At 37.1% G+C, this 12,538-nt stretch overlaps 1 protein-coding gene across 13 annotated transcripts in view; it reads right to left on the reverse strand.

Moving 5' to 3' along the window:
* The window catches only part of MARCHF10 (membrane associated ring-CH-type finger 10), a 33,827-nt gene that overhangs the window by 13,462 nt on the left and 7,827 nt on the right, over positions 1 to 12,538 (reverse strand). For 2 of the 13 annotated variants that reach the window (XM_064524522.1, XM_064524523.1), the window contains 2 exons: positions 6,931 to 7,108; positions 13 to 3,390 (listed from right to left, as the gene is read on the reverse strand). The exons of 9 other annotated variants lie outside the window; for them this stretch is intronic. In XM_064524522.1, the coding sequence (XP_064380592.1) occupies positions 2,024 to 3,390; positions 6,931 to 7,108 (1,545 nt within the window). In that variant the 3' untranslated portion in view covers positions 13 to 2,023. Of the gene's footprint in view, positions 1 to 12; positions 3,391 to 6,930; positions 7,109 to 12,538 lie in introns of those variants that run through there. 2 more of the 13 variants (XR_010392555.1, XR_010392554.1) reach the window with 1 other exon arrangement.

A 12,538-nucleotide genomic window follows, 5' to 3' on the forward strand; every position in this document is an offset into this window, starting at 1 on the left:
CTATTAAGACATAACAGAAGAAAGCAAAACCTTCTCTCAGCAAAGTCTACAGTCAAATAAAGGACAGTATCTTTGCACTAATGTTCTAGGATTTGGAGAGATTTTGCTAAGGACTTTTACTGCATGATGGCGACCTGAAAGTATAATATGCAACAGTCTGAGATTAATGTGTTTCTTAAAGCTGATAATTGTGCAAAGGAAAAACCTTATAGTCTCTAAATCCCCTCTATGCTTTTGTGTAACCAACATCTGACAATATGTTGTTGAGAGTTATACAGCCACTGTTCTTTGAGAAGAACTGGGGTGTTTAAATACTGCCTTTGATGCATATGAGGAATATGCTTCTGCTGAATACTCCTCTCCTGAAGTTGTGCTGGTGTTGCATGCATTTTAAAAATTTGTCCCAAGTGGCTTTCTTTTCTAGAAACCTTTCTAGATTTGTGGTGGTGCAGAGAGTTCATTTCTTGGTTAAGAGTGATATTTTAATCAAGTAGGAAAAAACTATATAACAAACCATTTTAAAGACTTTCTAATTATGAATGATGAATGAAAGCAAGCAAACTACTTACTGATTGTAATTTAACACTTTTTGCATAAAATTCGATGTCTAAATTGGGTTTCTCTTTAGCAACTAGAATTCTAAACAGGAAAAAGTCAGCCTTGGATTTAACTCTAGATTAACTAATTTGGTTTTTTTTTAAAAAAAATCTGAGTACAAAAAAAATCAAATAACTTATCATTCTCCCTTCTTAATGTATTTAAACCCTAACCATGTGGAGCTTCATCTCAGTCCTTAATTTTGACCACTGACTAATAGCCTTCCATGTTACATGCATGATTAAAAAAAAATCTAAATCAGAAAAGCAGACTCTACAAGTTTCCCCCCCCTCTTCTCCATCCCCTTCTAGCTGTGTTTTGGTTTGCTCCAATGTTTTGTGTTGGGAAGGAAGGAAAAGGCTTTTGGCTAACAGGCTGGAGACCTGTGCAGATGAGTATTTACCACCTTTTAGTGCAAAGCTGGAAAAACCTGTAGCTGTCCATTTCATTCTAAATGTTAACTCCACATGCAGCATGGCACCTGTAGTTCTGACTTTCCTTAATTTAAAAAAAAGTTTCAATCTGAAACCTCTATCTGGCTGACTGCTATGTTCCCTGGGATAAGTGACAAACTTCAGAATAGAGACAGTTGGTTTATTTCTAAGGAAGCTGACAACAGAAATGTTTTTCTTGATAACATCTCTGAATCTAATTGTTTAAGCAGTTTCTCGAGACAGAGCGAGCAGCTTGTTGATTACAATGAGCAGCAGGGAAACCTATTGCTCCTTCATTCTGCCTTTATTTGAAAGTCTCTGCAGTCAAAGAAATTACTCTATTTAGACCACAGAGACCAAGCAAACACTTGAAAATAACTTTGACAAACAAAGCTGTGCCTCTTAAAACTTGAACTTTTGATTGTGGATGAAATACATAAGAAGCTGAGCTTAAAAGGGCTTAGCGCTTGTTAAACAGGATCTATCCCAAAGCAAGCCCTAAAGAGGAACAAAGTGGCAAGTTTTATGACCATCTCTCATTACCATGTGTACCAGTGCTGAAAGAGCACACTGCAGATTGTGGTGGACTCTGTCACATTGAGGAATCTATTTTTTGCCTCTAACTCGGTAACAATAAAACCACAAATCTCCCTCATGTAACTGCCCAAGAAGCTTCAGCAGTATTTCCTAATGTTCTTCAGGAATAAAGCAAGCGTGTGTGTGTGATTTGTAGAAGCTTTGAGGCAAATGACATCTTCTCATTCAGTATTTCTCAGTGTTGCCAACAGAACGATACCTGTAATCGCTTTAATATTGGCATGCCCCATTTACTAAAAGTCAGGGCTGTCATGAATGGTAAAGACTGAAACATAGCTGGAAGAACTATGAACACTTTTGTTTCCAACTGTATAGAGAACTTGAAAGATGAATTCATGCTCTAGCTGCCATTGGTTTATATATGTTAGTGTTTGCATATATATTTAATATATTCCTCACCTTTCCTGTAGTTGTTTAAGTTTCTCCTGATCTGCCTGTGGCTTCTTCACTTTCTTTGAGCTCACTGACTGGGGGACTGTTGTGTTGCTCATGCTGCTACTTAGATTTTGTAAAGCGAATTCTGCCAGCAAAGCAAATGGCAACTGATCATGCAAAGCAGAAGCTGCCTGGAGATCTGGAGTGAACCTTGTCTGAAACAATGATGGACTGGAAGAATCTAGAGATAAAGAACTAAGTGAATTCTGTAAGCTCTCCCTGTCGTGTGAGGCACAGCTGGGAAATGAAGTGTTAAAACTGTTACTGGTACTCTCTTCCACTAAGCTGTTGTCTTCAGGTATACTGCGAAGAGGCACTGAAAAATCAAAGCTTGCTGGAGTAAAAAAAGAGTCCCTATTGCATAAAAGAGACAAGGGTGTATGCATACTGAATTTTGAACTACCATCCAAATTCAGTGTTTGTGAAGCAACTGTTGCTGAGCTCCTGTTTATTGAGGACTTGGGTCTCTGTGCAAACCAAGTGAAGGATCCTTGACCGTTGAATGCAGAACGTGGTGAAGGCGTGGGAACTGTGGATGTGGATGAACTAACAAAGCCACCGTAATGGTTCTGATTGTGTTCACCAGAACGCTGTTCTTTGCAATAATTGTGGGCACTAGCCCTATCTGTGGAACTAGCATTACTGTGCCTCTTTGGAACAGAGGAATTAGCTGGTCTGCTTTCCAGTTCAGAATGATCTGCATCTTCTATGTAAATCCCATCTGCAGCGTACAACTTGTCACTGTCCCTAGATTTTCTCTGCTGTGGATCAGCAGCACTGACTGTCAATTTTTTCTTTCTTAAAAGCCAATGGGAAGATCTCCCCCACCTTGATGAAGTAGTCTTAGTGTTTGCACCTTCTTCCAAGCTATGTTGTTCACCTTGTGTTAAGGATATTTCACTAGATCTGTGGCTCTGACCCAGACCACTAGGAAAGTGGGTAACATTCAGAGAAAGACTTTCTCTCTCTAACTGACTGGCATCTTTAGTTTCTTCCACTTCTTCATGAGAATCTTTCCTGTTTAAGTGTTGGATAAAACAAAATTTTTTCCCTCTGGGCCTAAAAGAGGCTCTTTTATGCTGCAGAAGTGATAAACCACTCAGTTTGCTTGCTGTAGAGGAACCACTAGTTTCCTGGAAGGTAGATGTGGATGGCTGAGCTTGTGCCTGCGCAGGGACACTTCCTATTTTGTGTTTTTTCTCAAGCCCCCTGCAATCTAGACTGAGCTCAGAGGACTGTGTTAAACTCCTCCTTCCTTGAGATCTCTCCCTGTTCTCAAATGCAGTTTCACTTGATGGTCCCGCACAGTCCTGAAGGGCTCCAAAATCTGTGTTCAAAATAAAAACACCTGTCAAAAGACCATTTTACTTTTCTATCCAGTGTTTAGCACAGGTTTGGAGTGAATTACAAATATTCTGGTACTGATGTTATGGCACAGTCATAGGTAAGTCTAGTTCTAGTACGCACCTTGTTAACAAACTGAATTTATTCATGAACTTCTCTAGAATGCAGACAAAGTCAATATTGCTTGTCTGGTAGGGCATGTGCAGGAGCATGTGAAGAAAGCTAATAAATACTATTAAATGATGCACAGGCACCAAGGAAGGCCAATTAATACTTACCTTCTTTCTGGAATGTGTTCTGACCCACCCAGTCCTTGCTTTGTTGAATGTGCGGTTTCAGAAGAAACTACCTCTACGTAAGCAATAGAAAATGCATTGCCCACTTGCGTTAAGGGTTTGTTTGTTTCGGAATGTAAGAGATGGGATTTTAAATGTTAAGAATTTTATCGCAGTTGCTTATTATGCAGTAATGTAAACTTTTAGTGAGCACTTTAATCTGTCCCAGTTTGAATGTGAAGCTGAGTTGATTTTTACTAAGTACTCTGGGGGAGGCCTGCTGTTTGTTAGAATCCTCAAGGGCACCTTGCAAAAGAACTGTGTTAACATTTATACACAAAACCATATGTTATGACAACAAACAAAAGTTTTAAAGATTCTAATTATTATCTTACAAAGCATGTCACAAATCATTGGGAAACTTGACAAGTCTCATGAGATGACTGGGAGTCCTGTCTCTTTGTTTAGTGCAAGAATGTAAGTTGGCTGGCTATAAATCTGAGAATTGTTTCCATTCTTCAGCACCATGTGAAGCCTGAGAAGGTACTCATAGTTCAAAATAGATAAAAGAGTAGGAAAGAGGCATCGGTTGACCCTTACCAAATAAAAAAAGTTCTGAAAAGGCCATTACTAACCCATATGAATGGAAGTGCTCAAATACAAATTAAGACAGGCCCTAAACTCTCAACAACAGTAACTTATGCGAAGCACTTTGCTTGATGTAACTTAGCTTCTGAAAGGTGAACCAGCTCACACAACTCTTTCCCACAGCAGTTAGACTGATTTTTGTCAGCTGATGTTTGTGCAAGGATATTAGGATAGAAGCAAAGCTCTAGCTGCAAGTTGAGCTAACATGTAAGGAAGACATTGGTAAAACCTATCCACATATGCTTCATGGAAGATCACTGATTTCCCACATCAATAATCAACAAGTGATAAGCAGCCTTCCTTCTGGTGTCCCCTAGCAGGGTTGCCTCATGCTGTACAATCTTTAAACCTTTTCTCCTTCTCTTTCTCTCCTTCAGAACAACACATTTAGTCTCTAGATAGCAATCTGGGAGTTCCTGGAGTCAATGAAAGGGGTAACTCCAAGATGGTAACATCAAAGAAAGAAAAAGTCTAAATGTCTTATTTTTCCACAGTTGCCTTTTTGCCCGTGGCCCCAGCAGAGACAGAACTGTCCTAGCCTCAAACAAATTCTGAATGGGAAGTATAATCAGTAGTCAGGACTCTCATGTGGGAGATAAGATACTGGATTCAGTTTTTTAGCTCTGCTAAAATTTACCCCATACAAATCACTTGCTGTGCCTTAGCCTCTCACTGAAATGCAAATATTCCACCCCACAGGAATGCTGTAAAGATAAACTCATTCAAATGGTGGAGGGTAGTCAGAAACAAATGGGGGGTGAGGGGGGGAGCAAATAAGTACTTAAAATAATTGGGCAAGCATGCCTGCGTGCATGTTAAGGATGTTAGGGATAAATAAAGCATGAAGATAAAAGATACTAGGAATGTGATGGGGAAGTGAGAGGCTATGTTCCTAGTCTAATGCAGTATGAAGAGAACAGACAGGAAGGCCACTGGGATAGGAAGGGCTTTGGGATAAACTTTCCTTTGAATTGCCTGTTGTTGATGAACTGAAGGAAAGTTTGGGTTTTCTCCCTACAGCTAAAACAAGTTACATACATAAAGATATGACATGTGAGCCCATAGTTGTATTTGATTTTGCTTTAGTTATAAGCACTGAGCTCACTCTTTCTCTTCCTCTCTCTCTCTCCCTGGCTGGAAGGGCAGGGGGAGAAAAAAGACTGGTTCTATGCTGCAAAAGACTGCCTGACTAAATCAAGGCAGCCCTTTACTCAGGAGACTCCTTATTGATTTAAGTGAAGCTTTGAATGGAAACAAAATTCTGTCCTTACACGGTTACAAGATCAGGGCACTTATTAATTTTGACTATACTTTTTCCCCAAATACCTGAGGCCTATTTTCTGTTCTAAATTAAACTGGAGACACGAAATAATGCTGATGTAAGTGGAATTACCTCAGACCTACATGAATGCAAAGTAGATGGATTTATCCTTGATTTAAAAATACTTACTTTTGATGAATGATGTGGAATGCAAATATGCAGTAAATCAAAACTAGCAAAGGACCTATTCTATTTCCTCTCTAAAACTTAGCAAAACTGTTGTGTATATTCAAGGGCATTCCTGATTGTGTAGAGAGCCCTGAGTGTAATTATCCCCATCAAGAACAATATCAAAATAGTTTTCTGTTTATGTAAGCTATTTCTACAATGATATGAAACTGCAAAGACAGTCATTCCTGCAAAACTATTTCTCTGTATGGGCCTGGTTTTTGTCTCTAGAGATGTAGTTGCATTCCCGTAATCTCCCTGAAGAAGAGAAACTATCCATCTGCTATGATATTTAGTGAAGAATCTTTGTTGTATAAATATTTTGAGCTTTGTGCTTAAAAATGGAGTATCACTTTAAAAAGCAACTTGCTGGCATACATACTAACTGACTTCACTGAAACAATAAACTGATTAGCTAATCCTGGCAAACTTTATATTGTATTCTGAGAATTTACTCATACACATTGTTAGGCTGGAACTTGCTTAACGGCTGCTATTTAAATTATGGAGGATTTATTTGTTGTTTTGATAAAATTAACTGTGATAAGAAGTAAAAACAACTTTCCTTTTTTTTGTATTTTAAACCCAAATAATTCATTTTAAATTACCTTTCTTATCTCAAGCAATTACTAAGTTGCACGTAATATGGACTTGATCCTGTTCTTATTAAAGCCTAGTGAACATGACTGCAAAACTTTGCCTGCACCCTGTAGAAATAAGGCAATCAGAACCTGTACTTTATCTCTGGCCTTTGGTCCCATGTTTCACAATTAACTAAATGACATGTCCACATATTCTGTGACTTTCTTATTCTAAAACTTCAGTTTTTCTGGATGATGCCTCTAAGTGATTTCACGCAATTCACTAAGACAAAGTTTAGATGGGAATTACACCTCTAACTATAAACTTTCCACTGTTTGATAGTTTAACAATGCAGGCATAAACTCTACTTTGAAACTATTGTGTTAATAAAAGAATCTTCCTCTATGAAGAAAATAAAGCAAATGTGTGTTCACTGCAGTAGTATAATGATGAAACTACAAGGCATCCATCCAGCTTGCTATTTCTAATATCAGGGCAAAAGACTCAATTTCATGTATCCAGTACTCACCTGCAGTGACTTTATTTGGGTCAAGTACACCTTTCTCTGCTTTTTTAAAGCTTATGTTGGGTTTCAACTTCTGCTTGATGGATATCTTGTCTAAAATAGGAAATCTAAAGCCTCGTTTATTCCCAGAAGACTTGATGGCAGATCTCTGTTCACTTCCAGAACATTCATTTGCAGAGGTCTAGAAAAGTAAGAGGTGCCTGAGCATCATCTACTCTGGGGGTGGGGGGGGGAACTGCAGTACAAATTAAGCAGTATATGAACAAATTTTTTAAAAAGCAGGAAGAAGAGAAATGCACCTTCTATAAATAAAGTCCCTTTCTCCTCCTCTTTCCACTCTGATATCCCCCCTAGTTGCATAACATGTACCGAAGTCAGATATTTCCAGATAACATAGCATGTTCTTCAGTTTTTTAGCTTCCATTTTATACAAAGCTCTTTCCCAGAGGATGGGAATCTTCACTACACAAATCGAGGCCTTCTGTTAAAAATTTTTATTTTATCTCCCAGGTAACTTGCTAGAGTAGTATCACTACTGCAGGAATAAAACTGAAAGCAGTGTTTTGGCTGTGATTCTGTAATCTAAAAAAGTAAAGCCATGGCATAAACAGATAGATGAGTGAATGCTTCCTGTTAATTTTATTAGATCTGGTAACTTGCAAGTCTAATTTGAACTCGTGACCTCTTGCATGTTAATGCCATCAGGGGAACTACAATGTAAGCCATTCAAACCAAGTCATGGTTGTTCAATTACAAAACACTTCATATGTTCCTGTTCCACAAAACAATTCTGCCTTCTGTATTCCAGGGAACGGGCATGACCTCTGTCATTATGACGGGAGCATTTTTCATTTATACGTATCCCTTTATCATTAACACTCCAAGAAGAATTCCAGTCTTTAAAATTTCTTGTAAAGAGATAAAACATAGTAACTTCTTATGTCAAGGGATGTTCAAATAAGAATGCAAACACTGTGTACTCAAGAATGGAAAATTGTAGTTTTCAAATTAACATGTCCCAACAATGCTTACGCAGTTTAGAGTAAGAATATAACAAGCTGTTAGACAAAATACAATGTCATCCTTAAAGGAGCTACATTTAAAAAGAAAAAAAGCTATGTTAATTAAAAGTGAAATAAATTTGCAAATCATGTAATAATTTTCAGGCACATCAAGCTTTCTATCCCAATCTGAGACAAACAGGTTCATGTAATTTGGCTTAACATCTTTGGATACAAGGAAAAAGCTGAAAGAAATACCTCGTGTTTCACATAGGCTTATTGGTGGAGTTCTGTAAATACTTACTAGATCATGCTTGATTACACTTATCTGTTTGATAAGCATGACATTCATTTGCATTGCTCTAACGCAATACTTCAATCAATTTTCAGAAGTTCGTATATGGGTAGTAAGCTAACATTCTCTAACATAAGCAAATTGATCTTATAATAACCAAGTGCTATAGGGACCTCTTAAACTCTTTCTCTCTTACAGATTCAGAAAGTCCATGTGTGGCACTGGTAAATGGCTAGGTCTACATTCACTGAGGGAGCATGGGTTCAAAAAAAATTATGTATAAAGAAAAAAGACAGTTCTACTATTACATTTATCTGTGTGTGGGAAGAGGAACATTAAGATGACTCAGATCATGCTGATACCCTTAATTCTAAAGGCAGTAAAGGGTTCCTTTCTCATGTTCTTTCTGAGATCTTTAGTACAGTGAGTTGGAATAGAACATGTAAGAGGAGGATTTGGGGGTTTTGTTTATATACACACAGAGACAGTCAAAGAACTGTAGCATGTACTGACATATACATTACTCACAACCTGGCAAATTCTGTACAAACGTAATCTTCCTTTTACATAGTATAAAGAAAAGATTGCTGAACCTTCTCTAGAAAGAAAGGAAAACTTCTGTGGAGGGGGGCAAATGTCTAATAATAGAGCTAAAATGCTAGCACATTAGTTGAGATTAATAATCTGAGAGAAATATCTTGGGAAGCACTGAGCCACAGTCAAAATGGTGACAACCGTTAGACAGTCATTGAATGATAATCAATATTATTGTTAAATCTCCCTGAAGTACCCTTTCCCAAGATCTCTCTGAACTGATTCTGCCAAGTACCTTCCTGATTCTAATTGTTTTCTATAGTAACTTGCATATTTTAATGATAATTATTTCATTAAGCTGTATCACAATTGTACATTCAACGTGGTGCATTATTTGTTGGTATTACAGCAACATTTCAATCAGAAGCAGAAAATATTTTGTCATCCAAATTAGCGAACTGTTTCTGGTTTGCATTCAGAAAATGTTGATATGACACATCTTGCAAACCTCGCATTAGAAGTTTAAAGTGAAAAATACTGCAGTGAAAAGGAGTAAGAAGCCAGTATTGTTATGAAAGCAGAATCTAGGAGATTAAATTTTATAAGCTATTTAAATTTTACAGAATTTCCATCTTACTATCTCATTGACAGTTGGTAGATGAGGCCAATTTTCTTAATAATACTTAGATAAATTACTATTTTCACTTCATTCTTGGAATACTTTTTTGAGTGAAGGAATATCATTTTGTTCACTAGTCACCATTTACTGGCAGGTAGCAGCACGGTGTGCCGCTGCAATGGAAGAGATGACCATCTAGTCCTATATCCTACAGGTCACCCACCGCTCAAAGCACTGAGGCAGAAAGCCGAAGGGACTCGTTGGAAGGTATCGCTCTGGAGTGGCAGTAGAACCTAAATACGAAACAACCTTCCTGAAGTAAGTGGGATTTCTGCCATTGAGTTCATAAAGTCACTGCAGTCTAGCTTTATTTTTGTGTTATTCTTGCTGTGTGGTGTTGGTTTCGTTGGAGGGTTTTTTGTTTGTTTTTATTTGGAGGTTCTGTGGTCTAAATATTATACTTTAGAAAGATAGTTTATCTTATTTACATACTTGGAAGGATGGTGTGTTTACCACACTGAAGAACTTGTTCAGTGACTAACTGCCTATCATGAGAACTTTTTCTTCAAGTTTTATTTCTCCTAACTTGAGCTTTCAACCACTGGATCTTACTCTGTGACAAATAAAATAGCACTGTAATACCAGATAGCTTCTCTTTACAGGGATACTCCATTAACTGAAGTGCTAATCATATTAAGTCTGGTTTAAATGTGTTAGTACCAGAGTAGGTCTTTAGTATGTCCTATCATAGCTTTATTCTTCTATTTAAATATCCTAAAAAAAAAACCCAAAATCCAGATGTTCACTGTTGCTTGCTACTCTATTATGGGGCTGGAGGTCTCTAAAGTGTTAGATGCTATTTCAAAGCCTCAGACAATACAGCTATATGTTGGAATGGTCAGTGAAGTGCAGAGCAATTTACTTTAGCATATGGTGCAAATAAGGAGCAGCACAGGAACAAAAAATTCCTAAGAGCTGCGTATGCTCAGTTGCTAGCTTGGGATGTAAACTTCAGCCAATACAGACAAATAATTGTTCTACAACCACAGATTAGAAAATAAGAAGAGCCACATTATTCAGTTTAAGATGATTAAGATTCTTTTCTCAAAGGCATTGTAATTTCCTTTCTTTTTACCCAGATATTTTTAATGTTTATTTAAGCTGAGACCATAAAGTGTGTATAATCATCTAATCTCACAGTCCATTTTAACATACTTAGTTCCACTGTTTTAATTCCATTTGGCTTTCAATCTGGGATAAAAATTATAAACACAGTATTTCAAAATGTAGAACTGAGACATCAAGATCAATCTTTGTGTTAGGAAGAGATTTATTTTGGTTTCAATTTCCCATTTAGGTAGAGGTCTTACACTGTTGGCAACAAACAGAGCAGAACAAAAACTAGAGGGAGCTGTTGTTCACAATTCTTTAAATCCCCATTATTGCTTATTCTAAAATAAATTAGAAAGTTCTTTTTTTCACAGGAAAAAATGTAGTGTCCAAAATGCCCAACAAAATCATGGTGGGGGAGGACAGAGAATTTAGGCAGAGGTATGGACTCCCTGGTCTAAGGGAAGCATATGCATTACCCATATCACAGAGAAAGGGAGGGAAGTGAATGTGAGGACGATTGAAAGAGTGAATTTTTATGGTTTGAACGTATAAATGGATAAATTTTCACTCAGCAATGTACAAAATGGTCTCACTTCACTTTTGAAAGAACAGAATAAATGTTTTGACAAATACTGTACACTGAAAATAAAAAAATAGTAAAGCTTTGCTTAGTAAAGAAATGATAAACCAGTAGATAGCTCCGCTCATTTCCAGGCTACTGAATTAACTCAATAACTAGAAGAAAGCTCATTAAATGAACAAAAATGTTTCTTCTGGAAATAAGTATTAAATAATGCAAACAACCCAAATCCTCACCAAACAGTTTCAATGTCAGATAAATTGCAGTATCTTTAGGGTGAACTTTCTTTCATTGAAAAGCTGCATGAATGTAAAATAATTATCATGTACTATAATACATGAAATATGTAGAAGCCAAGTATATATGTTGGCACAAAAATCCTCTGGTATATTGAAATAAAATGTCCACGTATTTGAGGTGCTATCTGGTACAACTCTTGTGAAATTCACCAACCATCAGATCACTTTGGACTGCTGTCTTCCATTTTATTTCTTTTACTTGCATTAGAACGCTTCCTTCACAGATCTACTCCGTATAATTAAGCAAAAATAGCATACGCAAATGTTTCTTTAATTTTTACTTGAGAATCCAGCTTCACTGATGCCAAATAGCCTTTATAGTGATTAGTGGTCTTATTACGAAAGTTATCATATTAAAATTATAAATTTATAATCTTTGAATATTTGCATGTTCAATATCAATAACTTTTTAAATTTTTTTCAGCATGTAAACAGAATAACAAAATTGCTATGCATCCCTTCCTTGTCTGCAGTGTGCACAGGCTGGAAAAAATATTTCCAGCCAAGCTACTCAAACAGATGATTGCTGTCCACTGAATAATTTGTTTTGTGAATGGTGTTTTCCTCTGTGCTATTCTGTGCTAAACACAGTTGGATGGCCTTAATCTGTCCGGCACCTGAATGAATGTCAGGAACACCACTTTACTTGGGAACCGACCAAATCAAACACAAAATAAGGGACTCATTGGTGACAAGAAAAGTTTTTCTAGACAATTACTTGTCTCAAGTTCACTTTTGTAATTGACTGCCACTAAAAGACACTCAGCCTCAGGGACTTGTATCACCCTGCAGTTAGACACAGTATGCAAAAACTTAAAAATAAAAATAAAATAAAATAAAAACAAAAGAAAAAAGACCCTAAAGCCTATCAAAGACAATTTACAGGATTCATTCAGATGGCAGAGGGTAAATATGCAGTAGCACTTTAGTTCACAGGAACTCAATAGTATTCACTCATTGTGGAGTAGTCTGGAAGAGCACAAACTAAAATTCCTTTCAGATGAAAGTTAAGTGACAGATATGCTCCATGTGACCAGATGAGCACTACTCTGAAGTAAAAGCTCCTAAAATGCACACAGTGTGGATGTCAAGTCCTTGACATCAACTTTTCTACTCTGTAAATCCACACTCATTGAGCTGCGTTACTGCCCGATGAAGATGTAAGCCACA

This window comes from Dromaius novaehollandiae, chromosome 22 (genome assembly GCF_036370855.1).
Source record: "Dromaius novaehollandiae isolate bDroNov1 chromosome 22, bDroNov1.hap1, whole genome shotgun sequence".
Classification (NCBI taxonomy): domain Eukaryota; kingdom Metazoa; phylum Chordata; class Aves; order Casuariiformes; family Dromaiidae; genus Dromaius; species Dromaius novaehollandiae.